At 44.3% G+C, this 15,881-nt stretch overlaps 1 protein-coding gene across 1 annotated transcript in view; it reads right to left on the reverse strand.

The window, feature by feature from the left end:
* Positions 1 to 15,475, reverse strand: part of ADRA1A (adrenoceptor alpha 1A) — a 31,389-nt gene extending 15,914 nt beyond the window's left edge. Inside the window, exons 1-2 of the mRNA XM_054018997.1 lie at positions 15,357 to 15,475; positions 12,165 to 13,891 (exon numbers count right to left, since the gene is read on the reverse strand). Of these exons, the coding sequence (XP_053874972.1) occupies positions 12,165 to 13,047 (883 nt within the window). The 5' untranslated portion in view covers positions 13,048 to 13,891; positions 15,357 to 15,475. The remainder of the gene's footprint in view (positions 1 to 12,164; positions 13,892 to 15,356) is intronic.
* Positions 15,476 to 15,881: the final 406 nt, after the last annotated feature.

The following is a 15,881-nucleotide window of genomic DNA, read 5'->3' on the forward strand; positions in this document are numbered from 1 at the left end:
AGTTAGGAACCATTATTAACTCTGAGAGGACACAACTGAGATAGGACCATTGTACAACCATCAACACACTGAGCGACAGTGTGAAGGGATTCCAATCTAAATAGCCAGAACAGATACATAAGATATTACTCAACATCAAAAAGGGTAATAGAATCTGGCATTAAATTGATAGTGCTTATAAGGCAGAAGGCTTTCATGATATGGTATAGTATATTTCAGAAGAAGAAGAGGCCCCTATGGTATTTTATAGAATAGGAATAAAATATAAACCAAGCACACCGATGTCACCGCTCCTAGTCATTTTATGACTTCCTGCAAGCTTTGGCAGTAATTGTTTTCTATGTTGGGTTTGGATTCTTATTATACGACAGGCAAGTTCTCCTGACAACCATTGTAAATTTCAAAAAAGGGAAACAGCCTTTTCCTAGCAGAGCCTATGGGAATAGAGTGATCACACGAGCTGGGTGAAACTTTCTCGTAATGAAACCTCGAAGGTGGTAAAACGTGCTGTGGCTTGTCTTACTCAGAATTGGAGTCAATATATTGATTGAGCGGGAGCCCTGTTCAAGTGAACTTGGGTGACTTCCACTTCAAACAAAACACAGCAGTTTCAGTCGAGTATCACTCCTCGGGAAACTTCAAGAAAGTGGAGCCTAGGGATGTGAAATGAGAATAAAGGTTCACATTAACTTCTAATCTCAAGCCATCATGTTTTCTTCACAGCTGCACTTATATTTGTCCCAGGCTGTCAGTTAAACTAGCAGTAACTATGATGGCTTTTAATGCTGATCCGTGGCATGTAGTTAAGGTACTAGTCCATGAATTTAAAAGAGAACTAGATAAATTCATAGAGGTTAAATTCATTAATGGCTATTAGCCAGGATGGGTAAGGAATGGTGTCCATAGCCTCTGTTTGTCAGAGGGTGGAGATGGATAGCAGGAGAGAGATCACTTGATCATTGCCTGTTAGGTTCACTCCCTCTGGGGCACCTGGCATTGGCCACTGTTGATTGACAGGATACTGGGCTGGATGGACCTTTGGTCTGACCCAGTATGGCCGTTCTTATGTCTGGGACACAGGAAATGTGGGTTCAAATTCCTCCCTTGCCAAAGACTTCTTGTGTGACCTTAGTTAAGTCACTTAGGGCCAGAACGTTAAAGGTATTTAAGCAACTAATTCCAATTAAAATCAATGGGCTTTAGATGCCTAAATTCCTTTGAATGTCTGGCCCTTCCTCATTCAGTGCCTTAGTTCCCCCTCTGTGAAATAGGGATACCACTTCCCTACCACACAGGCTCTTGTGAGGATAAATACATTGCAAATTGTGAGGTGCTCAGATACCATGGTGGTAGAGAGTGACAAGTGTAGTAGACAGATGGATCTGCAACACAAGTGAAACTATTTGGAGTACAGTACTGGTTTTGCCAAAAAATGTCAACACCGTCTGAATTTTTCATCCCAACCCAGGCCCAATTCCAAACGGCAACATTCAAAAAGTCTCAGGTTGGAAATGTTGTACATATTTGATGTGGAAAAAAAACACAAAACCCTTTAGACAGCACTTTGGGGCAAAGCAAAATGTGAGGACATTGAAATTACATGAGACAAAAGAATAATTCAGGAAAAGTTTCCAGACCACTCTGCCACCCAGGAAGATGGGCTAGAACCCTCATGCAATGATTTCAGGAGTTCCTTACCTTACCTTACCTTATATTTAGTTTGGCACATACATTAAGTTATTATTATTAACGATAATATCCATCTCTTATATAGTGCTTTTCATTCATAGACCTCAAAGCACTTTACTAAGGAGGTCAGTATCATTATCCCCATTTTACAGATGAAAAACTGAGGCACAGAGTGGGCCATGGCATGACCAAGGTTAATGGAAGAGCCAGAAATAGAATACAAGTCTTTTGAAACCCAGTCCAGTGCTACACTGCCCCAATTAAAATAAATGGTTGTTTCTGTTCTTTATTCCTTTCTTCATTGTCATTGATTTTCTTGCTGTGATTTCATGAGGAGAATGAGAGACTTGCTATTTAGATACATTCCTAAATCACCCAAGGATTTCACAGTGAAAAAATGTGAAAAATCAGTTGTCAGCCACTATTATTTTTCCCCCGTGTTATTACTGTCCATGAATACGTGGGAAGGCAGTGTGCTGGGGCACTGGGAGTTGGGACTGATGCATTCTGTCCCTGGCTCTTCTGACTGTGATATGTTGTTCTAGTCATGTCACTGCTCTGTGCCTCAGTTTCCCCATCTGCAAAGTGGGAACAACCACCCTTACCTCACAAAAGGACTCGGTGGGTCCTTCCATTCAGAGGGCTTTGGGATTCTGGGATAAAAGCCACAATATGCTGCATCAGTGCAAAGTATCATGATCATAAAATAAAGGCCTCTTGAAAAATTAGATTTTGGATTTACGCCTTCCTTTGGAGCATCTAGCATTTGCCAGTGTTGGGAAGAGATCACAGATTAGCTAGGCCCATTAATCTTTTATGGCATGGCAATTGCCATTGACTTGCTGGTTATGCCATGTAAGGTGGATGAATTGCCAGCTTCATGACTCTTGGTGTTTCCCTTTGTGCAAAGTCATAACACTTGGTTTATGTGCCTCTTGAGGACCCTGAACATCCTGTTTCAATTGCTCCCAATGCCTTTGGCTGTTTGCATTATTCCAAAATCGTACTTCCAGGCTCCACCCATCAGGTCACAAATGCCCAGATGTACTCGGTGGGTAGGACGCAGGCCTAATGGCAAAGGCGTGGTGTAAACTGCAAGGCAGCAGGGGCACTGGCAAGAAACCAGACTAGTTCCCTACCCCCCAGTCATGTGATCCATGTGAGTCTATTAAGGAATGGCCAACTAAGAGAGAGGGTGGGGGTTCTTGGTCCTGCTTGCCGGGGAGGAAGCTTTGTAACAAAACATGCCAGCAGACACTAGTCGGCCTGGAAAGAATCAGTTTAAAACAGGTTGTGGTGAACTGTGCCTTAGGGAGCAGCTGGCCTTGTGCGTCTCTGCTGTTGTATGGTATTGGTCTGAATTCTAAGGAATAAAGTCGTGTTATGTTGCAACCTTCCAGTAAGAGCATTTATGTTTGTATCTATATATGCTGTGAACCTAATCTGGGCCAAAGATTCCCATTACAGAGCGTGAGCGGCAATGGTGTAGAGTAAGTAGATGGGGTGAAAGGTAAGGGATGGGCAGCTGAATTAACTGATTTTCAAACTTTAAGGCTCGCCAAAAATTGTTCCTAAGGGACAGGATTCTCCCACGAGACAGAAGCAGATCAAATCTCCGATATTCCTGTTTAATGAGACATATCAAGCCAGGCCCAATGGGCGGATTTCCCTCTTGTAGCACAGGTGGGACGAATTGTTTTTGGCATGGCCTTTGGGAATTCCGTTCTGCGAGTCCATTGGCCTCTCTGTGAAATGGCCAGAGGGAGGGGGAAGCCTGCAAAGGCCCTAATCTGCAGCTTTGAAGGACACGACGAGTTATAACATATTCAGCCAAAGCAAACCCAAAAGAAAAATATGACCATCCACAAATCTGCCCCCATCTCGGACTCTGTGGCTGTCACTACACCCCTCCCTATGGCTACTTGTGACATCCCATCAACAGCACAGACAGCACTTGGCTTCTCATGCTCCGGAAGGATGCAGTTGAAGGGTTAGCTCTAGTGACGTTTGCAAGCTGTTGTCCTCTTGGGCTTTGGACACGACAACAACAAAACAGTAATTAGAATCCTGCTGCAGAGAGGCATGTAGGCAGCACTTGATGGTTCCCTCCAAAGTATTTGTGCCAGTTCCCAAGATTAATTTACTTCTATGTTACAAACACAAATACCCCCTTGGGTATCCTCCGCTCTGCTCCCTGTGTCCTAAGAACAAGGAAGGATTAGTGATAAACAGGGCTCTCCTGGGGAAACTTCCTTCCAGCATAGCGCCCTGTCCCCACGGTCATGTCCATCCTCAGCTTCCTGGATGGACCCTAGTTCTTCTCCCATTCCTGAGTCCTTGAGGCAACAATTATGTCCCAGTAAATACAGTCCAGCCTTCTACAGTAGGTGTCCAGACAACAACAATCAGTTGTGCTACTCTGCTTCTGTGGAGCTGGTTCCCAAGGATCCCAACTTAGTCTGTACCTAAGGAGCCCCCCCCCATCCTACTGTGACCCCCTTCCTGAGAGGTCCTGTGTTATCGCTTTGCCTGAGGAGAGCCTGAGCTATCTCGCAATAGCTCCCACCAGAGGGAGGCTTCTAGAGACTGCTATGTATTACCACCCCCAGCATTCTCCAGCCCTGCAGCAAGTTTTGACGCACCAAAGTGTGATCCCCGGCTTTGCACCATCTCCAGACTGGTTCCACCACAGCTGTGAACACATCAAACCTTCCTCCATTTCTAGAACCTAACTCAAGCTCTCATATTTTGAGATATTCCTACATTTCCCTTGCAGTTTCTGGCAGAGACAAACAGGAGGAGGAACCCGCTTTGAGGCAGGCTGTTCTGATGGCATGTCCGTTCAGAAGCAGATGCAGAAATTCTGCACAGTCTGCCAGGAAACCTGTTCTTCTGAGATTTCTGGCTCAGCTGTACAATTTCAGTCAGTTTTGATAAGCATCCAGATTTGTATGTGGTCATCTGAACCAAGCTCTGGAGGAATGAAATTCACCTATTGTGATCTAGAATTGTGAACTCTAACTCCAGAACAGAGCTACATTAGCTATTGCTCATAGAGTCTAAGGCCAGAAGGGACCACTGTGATCATCTAGGTTGACCTCCTGCATAACACAGGCCAGAGAACTTCCCCCAAAACAATTCCTGGAGCTGATTTTTTAGAAAAACATCCCATCTTGATTAAAAAACTTGTCAATAATGAGAATCCACCACGTCCCTTGGTGTTCCAGTGGTTAATTATCCTCACTGTTAAAAATGTATGCCTTCTTTCCAGTCTGAATTTGTCTAGCTTCAGCTTCCACCCAGTGGATCATGTGTTAGACCTTTTGGCTAATAAATTGAAGAGACCAATATCAAATCTTTTCAAATATTTAAGAGCAGAAATGATCAGTGCTACTTTACACTTCTATAGTACTTCCTATCCAGGGAGCTCAAAGTACCTGAACAAAACATGAAACCTCTGCAACGCAGGGAATTATGATCCCATTTTACAGATGGGGAAATTGAGACACACGGATGTTAAGAAATTGGCCCAGATTTATGAAAAGAAGGGTACGGCAGAACTGGGAAGAGAATCCAGATCTCCAGACTCCCCATCCTGTGTCATAGCGATAAGACCGTCCTTCCTTAATTAGGCGCTGCATTTTTGTTTATGTAAATCAACGCACATTCCATAATCCCTTGCTAATTAATATACAACCTGCACTCATCACATCCATTTGAATCGAATGCCAGAATGTTGCCACATCATCAGCTTGTCAATCGCAGACCAATCATGGTGTGTGTGTGTGGGGGGGGGTATTCAAAGCATTTAAAGCTGTTATCAGCACCCAGCAGGATTGTAATGGAGGTAAACAACACGGGGAAGCTAAAGCAACACTGGCAGGTGCAATGTAAGTGACTAACCGCAGGGGAAGGGAGCGAAAGGCTGGGATTAGAGAGGCTGTGCTGTCCAGGGGAGGAAGGTCAGTGGGAAACTTTGCACTGAGAGACGGCATGTGAGAGCACACCACCAGCCTCTGCCTAGCCACCTCCTGTGAAGGAATGGATCATAACTGTCCTCGGAGAGGTAGCTGTTCCCATGGTAATTTCTAATCAGGAGCAGACTCCAGTCCATGCCAGTGGAAAGGCAGAGCGTGAAAATATTGCAGGGTTTCTAAGAGGGAAAAAGCAAGTCGTTCAAAAGGCAGACATTGCCCGCCCTCCACCTCATATCCCTACCCGCTCCCCCCAATAATGCTGGACTGCAGCTTTAAGCCCCAGCTCGCATTGTGGGGGGAGGTGCAGCAGGAGCTGGGAATTCCGGCTGACTCAGCTCAGATTCTTCTGTGAGCTCCAGGACAGTACATGCTGGGAGCTGAAGCCCCACCACAGGGTGCAAGGTGGATTTCCATGCCTGCCTTGGCTCACTGGGTGAGCTCATAGGGTAGCTAATGCTAGCAGCCTCAAAGCAGTCCTTGTTGGCCTCTCCCTAGGGGTGAAACATGGAGGAAGGTTCTTTGATCCTGGTTCTCCCCTCTCCCCATTTATGCCATCGCAACCCAGATGCAATCTGGCCCATTAGAAAGAAGTGGCCTATGCAGGCCCACTACAGACTCACAATGAATGTGTTAGGATCATGGCTGCAGACTTACCTGGATGTTATTCTTCCATCCTTCACAACCAAATGTGGACACCATAAACATTAAGGCCCAAAGGCTGTCCTCAGTCACTCCTGTGCAGTGACATTCACTGGGGAGCATAGGTGAAGCCATGCAGAATTTCTCCAAAATGGGTCAATTTCTGCACTGGGGTCAGGATTTGTCCAAGGAGTTCAAAAGAAGGTGCAAATATCATATAAAGGGCATTTGCACCATCAAACTCTAGTTTCCCTTGTGGCAGAGAAGAGACAGGATATCTAATAGATAATAATCTAAACTATTTGTAGAAGTTGCTGCTGGACACAGACAGAGTACCTTGTAGTTCTTCCTGGTTCCAGATTAAATTTAGCTTGTGCTGCTGAGAGACAATCCCCACTTGGGTCTCCTTTAGTCCTGGCCTGGAAAGGGAAACCATTCTGCTGCGGTTCACTGGGCACATGCAGTCCGGGAAAAGCTGAGAGTTGTCTGGGAAGGGGGTGTGCAAACCTCAACAGTGGAGCTGGCTGGAATATTTTTGACAATTTTGTTTTCCAGACCTGCTGTTTTCATCAAAGCGGAAATGTTTTGTGGAGACGTATTGATTTTGATGAGCTTTTTGCTGGCAAGGTTTCCGAGGTCCAGGATGGACTTTCTGGTCAATTTGAGAGACAGCGACAGAGAGAGCAAGCGGATTAAAAAAACTGACCTGTTTGCGTAGAAAATGAACAGCTTTCGACACTATCCCCCTTTGACCAAAACATTCAAAAGGGGATTTGTTTTTTACTTCCAATGTGTAATGCATGCTTTTTTCCAAAATATCGGACGTTCTCACCAAACAGAATTGTTGTTCTCCAGCCAGCTCTACTAAACAGCATCCCAACCAAGCCAGAAGGGGGTAAAATGGGCTTAACACCTATCCTGCAGCAGTCTATCCTGGGAATAAGGCTCCTAAAAGCTTGGCCTAAAATGAAAGTGCTCATGCAGTGGAAGATCCTCAGGAAAGGTTGGGAGGGCATTACCTACCCTGATTTTAAACCAACCCCTCCTGATTGTCACCTATCTGTGTTAATTTCACCTCGAGGATTGTCCAGCACTCTCCATCCAGAGGCTGGTCTCGAACTACTTTGGAGGGCTCTCTCTGCCTAAGGTATTTGAGAGGGCACATGGCAACTTGTGGCTGATGAAATGATCTACCTGTCGCTCACAAGAACATGCTCCCCCAGTGTAAAGCCTGGGTATGTTTAAATTCCTGTGTACACCCTGCGAGCAGGCATGCAAGTGGAATGTCTACACATGCATCCGACGAAGTGGGTATTCACCCACGAAAGCTTATGCTCCAATACATCTGTTAGTCTTAAAAGTGCCACAGGACTCTCTGTTGCTTTTTACAGATCCAGACTAATACGGCTACCCCCTGATACACTACACTGGTCCTGCAAGTGTCCCTCTTCCAGTCCAGGCACAGGTAATTGATACAGACACTGTTGTTATGGACACATTGGTTACTAACTCAGAGAGAAGAAAGCTTCCCCCTTGCATCTCTGCACCCATCAGGGCCGGCTCTAGGCACCAGCAAAACAAGCTGGTGCTTGGAGCGGCACATTTCTAGGGGCGGCATTCTGGCGGCGGCCATGCCACCCCTAAAAATGTGCCCCGGCCGCCCTAGCTCACCTCCGCTGCTGCCGCTCGTGCGCCACGGCGCGTGAAACAGCTGATTCGCACCCCACTGCTCGCCCTCCCTCCCAGGCTCTCAAACCTGGGAGGGAGGGGAAGATCCCGAGCGGCCCTGGCGTGTGAAACTGCTGATTCGCGCGCCGCTGCTCCCCCTCCCTCCCAGCTTTGAGAGCCTGGGAGGGAGGGGGAGATCCCGAGCGGCCGCAGCGCGTGAAACACCTGATTGGCGTGCCGCTGCTCCCCCTCCCTCCCAGGTTTGAGAGCCTGGGAGGAGGAGACCCTAAGTGGCCACGGCGTGCACGCTGCTTCTCCCCCTCCCTCCCTCCCTCCTAGGCTTGAGAGCAAGGGGGAGGAGGCAGGGCTGGGGATTTGGGGAAGGGGCGGAGATGGGGCGGGGCCGGGGGTGGGGTAAGAAAAAATGGGGTGGGGCGGCAAAAATCCTAGAGTCGGCCCTGGCACCCATCATTGATCAGTCACTGAACAGCATGTTGTGCAGGTTGCTGTATCCCTTCCTCGTGATCCTGTTCTGATTGCTGACTCTCAGCTTTGCTTTGCACCCTACCTGGCCTGTCTGAACTAGGCTGACATGCACTTTACACAGCAGCCAGGAATCTAGCACCACACCACTAGGTTTCCCCAGACATACTCTCATTATGTGCAGAGACTTGGTGAGCTCTCCTAACTATACCTTGCCTTTGACTATGATGCTAGATCTCTGGACCCCAACTTGCACTGAGCTATCTACATGGGAACAGACACCTCCATTAACGTTCTTTAGCAGTTCTTCATATACACCTCTACCCCGATACAATGCGACCTGATATAACATGAATTCGGATATAACGCGGGAAAGCAGTGCTCCGGGGGGCGGGGCTGCGCACTCCGGCGGATCAAAGCAAGTTCGATATAACGCGGTTTCACCTATAACGTGGTAAGAATTTTTGGCTCCCGAGGACAGCGTTATATTGGGGTAGAGGTGTAGTTGTTTTATTCCATAAAGGGCAAGATTACAATAGGTTTCAAGGGTCTGTTGTTGATTCTCTTTTTTTTTTGATGTTCAATATTTTAAATCCCCTGCTAAAGGGATCAGCATTGCATTTATTTTCTCACAAACTTCACAACATCACTAATCAAGTATCAAGGGGTAGTCGTGTTAGTCAGTATCCACAAAAACAACAAGGAGTCCGGTGGCACGTTAAAGACTAACAGATTTCATGGGTAAAAACCAAAGAAGTGGGTTTTTTACCCACGAAAGCTTATGCACAAATAAATATATTAGTCTTTAAGGCAATATCACTAATATGGGCTTTCACTGATGGTTACTTCCACATCCCTCCAAGAGGTATTTCGAGGATTATTCTGATTATTATATGGTTGCATAATGCGTCAAAGGTTTCAAATAGAATTAGTTGGGAAATGGTTTTTATTATAATTATTTGTATCGCAGTAATGCCCAGGAGCCCAGTCATGGACCATGACTCCATGGTGTTAGGTGCTGTAGAAACTGTGGAACTTCAAAACTTTTCATGTAATGGAATTCTTATTTTCTAGCTTGCACTGTTGAGACCCTGCAGCTCCCATTAACTTCAACTAGCATTGTTAATGCTCAGCATTTCTGAAATCTGGCCACTGGATTCTATGCTTGACTCTGCCATTAACCACCTTTGTGACCTTGAGCAAGTCACTTTCCCTCACTGGGCCTGAGTTTTCCCATCTGTAAAAAGGGGATAATGATGCATGAAAAGCGCTATATAAAAAAGCAAAGCAGTATGGGGCTGTGACACAAAGTATGTAGGAAAACAGCCTAGATCAAGAGGTAACAGTGTTTTTGCATAATGTATGTCTCTTTGTGCTGCATTTCTGTTTAGCACTCTTTTTTCTTTTAACAAAAAGGACAAACAGATTTTTGGAAAAACTTATTATGTGATTCTAAAATAACAGAGAAACTATGTAAAGATAGGAAGACTAACCTTAGGAAACTTTCCTTATAAGGGATCAAAGATTCAAAGTCCAGTTTTGAATAAGGAAGTTTTCTTCAACTTAAACCAAATGGATCAACAGCAGCAGCTCTGTGTGGGCAGCCACATTTGCGGATTTTTTTTACCAAAGTGTGCGTAATGTGCTCTCAAACCCTTTTTGGGTATGTTTGGGACATCTTGGCAACAAACATTCCAACAGAATGACACTCAGAGCAGAAAGAGCCAGTCCTCCCGGGGTTTTTCCTTACACAATGTCTAAGTCTTTACTCAGACACTTTTCCCAGTATTGACCAGCATTTCAGATGACAGAATTAGATAGACTCTGCAGTCATTGACATTCATGAGACAATAACAGCTAAAGGATTTAGTGAAATATTATGTTGGAATACTATAGAAGTTAATTGAAAATGGTCACCTTTCTAAGTTATTTTTTTAAAACTTTCCCCTAGAATTTGATTGAGAATTATATCCCTATAGAAGTCCTATAGAATGGCACAAAGCAGCTATAGATGAAAGGAGATCATTTTCCATTTCACTCTGTAGGTTTTTAGGGTAATTTCCATAAGATGCTGTAGAGCCTCATTGGTTTCATGCTTCTGAAATTGTATAAGGCTTTCCAATAAGGGCACAATTTCAAAGCTCTTGTTTAAGCTTTTTCTGGCAAAAATTGGCCACTGCAAAGAGATTAGCTTGCTGATGGTTAGGATGATTTAACTAGTTTGAACAAGAACTGATTTAATAACCACAATTTATAAACTATAGCCTGTTTTTCTTTCGTATGTGTTTTGCTTGTATCCCCAAAATAGTGGGGGAGGGAAGCTCTGTAGGCATCTAAAACAGTAATTCATGTGGAATCCTGGACTTTATTACAATGGGTAAGTAATTCTGTATTAAAATCATTTTCTCTAAACAAACCTTTCAATGCTGAAGTTTGAACTTAGCGGCTAAATCTGTAACAGAAACACTGATACATAGAACTGATTCCCAACACCTACCTGGCCCTTGAATTTAAAAACCACAATAAACAGAACCATGAGCATAACCCACTAGAATTTGAGTGGTTCATTCTGTTTTCCATTTGGTCTGCTAATCCAGCTATTACCTACACCAGACTCTTGTGCTACATCACAAACATTGTTAAAATGCAGAGTAAGTTTTTTTTTTTTTAAGGGATGCATTAACATTTTGAAACTGTATGTCAGTCCATTTGCAACTAGCAAACAGTTGAGTTAATCACTCTTTTCAAAGAGAAATATATTTGCAGTTGCTCTCTGTTTTTTTTAATAAAAGGTCACTTTTGCAACAAAACACAGGGAAGCTAAAATAATTCTTTTGCAATAAAGACCTAATCCAAAACCCACTGAAGTCAATGGCAGCCTTTCCATTGGTTTCAGTGGGCTTTGGATCAAGTACTAAAGAGCAGATGATCAAGAGCTCAATTCTCATTTAGGCACCAAGGTAAATTGCCAGGTTTTCAACAGGTCTCGGCACTTTGGATGCTTGTTGAGTGCTTAGCTCTGGAAAATCTGTCTATCATTGTCACAATGGGAGCACTATGGAAAATCCGGACCTGCTTGTGGGTACTGAGCAGTTGAAAGTCTGGTCCCTGAACTCCTTTGAAAATCCAGCCGTAAATTTGCAAAGAGATACTTTGGTGTTGAAGTTAACAGTGCTTGTGTCCTTCATGCCAGCTGAGGATTTGGCCCATAATGTCTATAGAGCTGGCCAGAGGACAACAATTCCATTTGGTGGAGGAATTCAAAACTGACTTTCTTCCAAATTGTCACAAAACCTGACATGTGTAACATGCTCTGCAAAGGAAAAATCTGATTGTGTTTTAATTTTTTATTTCAGCTCAATAAAAATGTTTTGTTTCAGTTTCCACTTTTTGCCAATGTATAATAAAAAATCGAAACAAACCGTCCTTTCAAAACGAAAAATCAAACCATTGCATTCTAATAATGTCAAAATGAGATTTTTCAACACTGTGGAAAAAAAATTGCCCCCCGAGATTTTACTAAACAAATTATTGGTGAAATTGACATGATTTTGAGAAGTGTTTCAGTTTTGATGGAACTGCATTTTCCAATGGAAAATGGTTCTGTCGAAGTTTTGCGGACCGGCTCTAACACATAGCAAGGCAAATAGAGATCCCCCTATGCCCCAGAAGTTATTATAAAAGGTTAAGGTGTTTTGCTTTACTTACCAATAGGCATGACTATAAAGAAAGGAAGCCAGCACAGTATGAAGCACCCCACCACTATCCCCAGGGTCTTGGCTGCTTTCTTTTCCCTGGAGAACTTCAGGAGACGCACTGAGAAGTGCGTTTTGTTCTTTGTGCAGGATGCAGATCTGCTCCGTACCGAGGTGTTTTTGCGATGGATCCGGAGGGTCACCTCTTCAGAATGAGATTTCTCTGTTTTCAAGCCAGAAGTCAGGCCTTTGCTTTCCCTTTTGGCCACCACATACACTCTACAGTACATCACCAAGATGATGGTCAAGGGGAGGTAGAAGGAGCCAAAAGCAGAGAACAATACGTAGCCAGGCTCTTCAGTGATTTGACAGATGGTCTCATCTTCTGGAGCTGGCTCCTTCCAGCCAAAGAGCGGTCCAATGGAGATCACCAGAGACAAAGCCCAGACACTTAGCAGAGCCAGGAGTCCCCTCTTTTCTGTCACTATAGCTGGATATCTCAGTGGGTAGCTCACCCCAATGTATCTGTCTATAGAGATGATACATAGGCTCATGATGGAAGCCGTGCAGCATAGGACATCGACAGCTGCCCAGATGTTGCAGAAGATCCTCCCAAAGACCCAGTAGCCCAAAATCTCAAAGATTGCTGAGAAAGGCAGGACGGTGGAAGTTAAGAGGAAGTCCGCAACAGCCAGGTTGATTATGTAGTAATGGGTGACACTCTGAAGGTGTCTGTGGCAGGCTACTGAGAGGATAACCAGAATATTACCCAGCACCCCAAAAATAATCAGCCCCCCTAAAATAACCCCTAATAATATGGCCTTAAAATTGTTCACTGTCCCCACAGTCTGGGTGCAATTTGAACAGTCAGAGGAATTTAAAGGGAGGAAAACCATTGTCGCTGGCAGATTAAGTTCATCCAACTCTTGTGCTGCACTCGACTTTCTACTGCTTAAAGTGCTGAGATCAATTCTTTGAAGGTTTTGCAGGCAACATTTGCCCAGCTCCGTTGGTAAAAGGTATTATAATGATTAATAATAACAAAAATAATAATGCCTTAGAAACACAAAACCAGGATAAGCAACCGATCCAGAAACATAATGGAAAATCCATAAAATTCTCTCTAAGCTTCTGCTCTTCTGGTGGCTTTTGGCAGCTAATTAGCAACATAGCCCCAATTTTGAAGCCTTTCCAAGTCTGGCCTCCTTTGGATTCTTCCTGGGATGCAGGGGTCTCAGCTGTATGGTGTAAAGTAGGGGCACCAATGAGGACATCTCTCCTACTTTCCAGGATAACTGTCTCAGGAGAAATGGAGCTGCAGTGCCAAAATCATTCCTGCTTTTTGGAGACAGTAAGACTCAGTTTGTAGAGTTGAAGGGAATAATGTAAAAATCCCCAGTGTCTTAATTTGGATTCCTCCTAAAAGGAAGTTGGTGACACTTTTGCTGGCCTTCTCTGAGTTGCAATTCTATTTCGCACCTGGCTTTGTAGAAACCTTGGCAGTGGTAATGATGCCCCATCATCTCTGTGATTTTCCAGCTGAAGGATGCTCATCCGTAGCAGGCTTCATGGTCTTGATGTGTTAATCAGAAGTTTATGAACCTCTGGGGAAATTGTTGTCTTGCCACTTGGTCCCCTAGGCTGAGGATCTGGGCTTATTAACACCAGCTTGTTGTAGGCTCAAAAGGAAAGGGGAGGTTTTCACCTTGATACTGTGCTCTTCCCTGACATGGGGCCCACCTAAGGGACATAAAAAGACATGGACAACATGATTCAGAGAGCTCATGGCTACCTACTGCTGTGGTTTCCCAAGCAGAAACATTTTCTGGAGCCTGGGAATCTATTTTAGTGAATCCTCCCCGTCAGCTACGATATTAGATTAATATCCCAGTCCCTTTCACTCAGTGGAAGCCCTGCTATTTGGCCAATGTTGCTCCAGACAACACAGACCAATATGAATTTTTGTTGCCTGATCAATTTTTCTGACCACCTCTCTACACCCCCAACTAAGAAACAATATTATATGTTCAGAACAAGCCTGCCGTCTATTGACCTGAGGGTAAAGCAATCAACCCTGATTATTAATTTGCCTACAGGGACCATTTATTAAAGATGCAAAGGGACAGAAATCAGAACTAGAAACTGATTGTGAACCAAATCTGCAAGTCCAGAATTTAGTCTAGAATCCCCCAAAGTGAGTCCCTTACAGATCAAACTGCTCATTAGTTGGGATAAGCTGTACATTTTAGAAAGCTACAGGGGAAAGTGACTTGTGAAATCGATGGGGTGTTGCAGAAAGAATGAGTTTTTACTGGCTGGAATAGCATTTCAAAACATCTGGAGGCCAAATTCATCCTCGGCCGAATAAAGATGGAAAAAAGATACATTAGATGGAAATGTGAGAATGAAGATAGGAATTTGAGGCAAAAAGGGCATGAAGGTTAGCTATAAGTGATAGCTAATCATCTCTTATAATGTTAGGGATGGTCTAGGTTTCCCGTTCAAGCACTGATCAGATATTTGAAAGGCCATCAATAGCAACACAGACCTCAGTTCCCAGATAAGAAGAACCTCAGTAAATTCTTATGGGCAAGCTCACTGTATTATGTCTTGCAAATTAACTCTCCCATCTGATTAAACACACTCCCAACAATCCAGCAGGAAAAATCATCTCATCTACAAATCCCAGGAGTGTGTATTTTTCTACAGGGATGGAAATAAAAATAAAAGCCTTATTTTAGCACCTGTAGATGCCCAATTCAGAGGCACGGGGCGGCGGGGAAGAAAAGGTCTTTTTGTTTCCACAGTGGGAATTTGCCTTCCTTCCAATGCTACATTTACATTTGTCTTTCCACAGGAGGGAATAAGACCTGGAATTACTCCAGGGAAAAGGAAGGTTTAAGAATAAGCACATAAATTAAAAATGAAACCCTCATAGTTTTAAGCATCTTCTGATATTATTATTATTTATTATAAGGTTGATGATGGAACAGGGAATTAAATGATCAAACTACATTCCCAAGTGCATGAAATAAAACTTCCCAGCAAGTAAAGGAAAGGAGAAGGCAGAAAAAAGGTAAGCGAGGTAGAAAAGGAAGGAGGTATAATACATATATGCTCCAAACAGCCCAACATCTGTCCCGACCCTCACCCTGCATGCTAGACGTGAGACTCTGCCCTATCTTTGCCCTTCACCCACACTCACCTCCTGGAAGGCTGCACAGCTCCTGTTGCTGAGCATCTGGGAAGGACAGTCACAGCCAGCCCACAGCACAGCACTGCAGTCTCCTCTCTGCATGCAGGGATGGGGAACTCTGCCGGAGATTCCAAACAGCCTTTCACCCCCTTTTTAACTCCCCTTGTGTTTTGATGACTCACAATTACACTAATTCCCTGTGTCCCAATGGCTGAGGGGCTTGGGGCCAGCTTCTCTGAAACCTCCGCTCGCTACCACTCGCAATGTTCAGCGCCACACTGTCAAGAAGCAACAGCAACTTTACTGCTCTGCTGCTGTAGCAGGCAGTATCCCTTGCCATTACCGTAATCTCCTGCCATTGCCGTATTGCTCAGAAACTAAGAGCACTTATGGGATGCCCAATTGTCTTTTGCGATGATTTACCGGGTTTGCATGGGAAAGGAGTGAGAATTCAGAAAGTGTATTTTTCAAACGGGAAAGATAGCTAGTTGGCAGAAATGTCACATTCACAAAATTTATGGGGTTGATAATTGC

The sequence above is a fragment of the Malaclemys terrapin genome, chromosome 2 (assembly GCF_027887155.1).
Source record: "Malaclemys terrapin pileata isolate rMalTer1 chromosome 2, rMalTer1.hap1, whole genome shotgun sequence".
NCBI lineage: Eukaryota > Metazoa > Chordata > Testudines > Emydidae > Malaclemys > Malaclemys terrapin.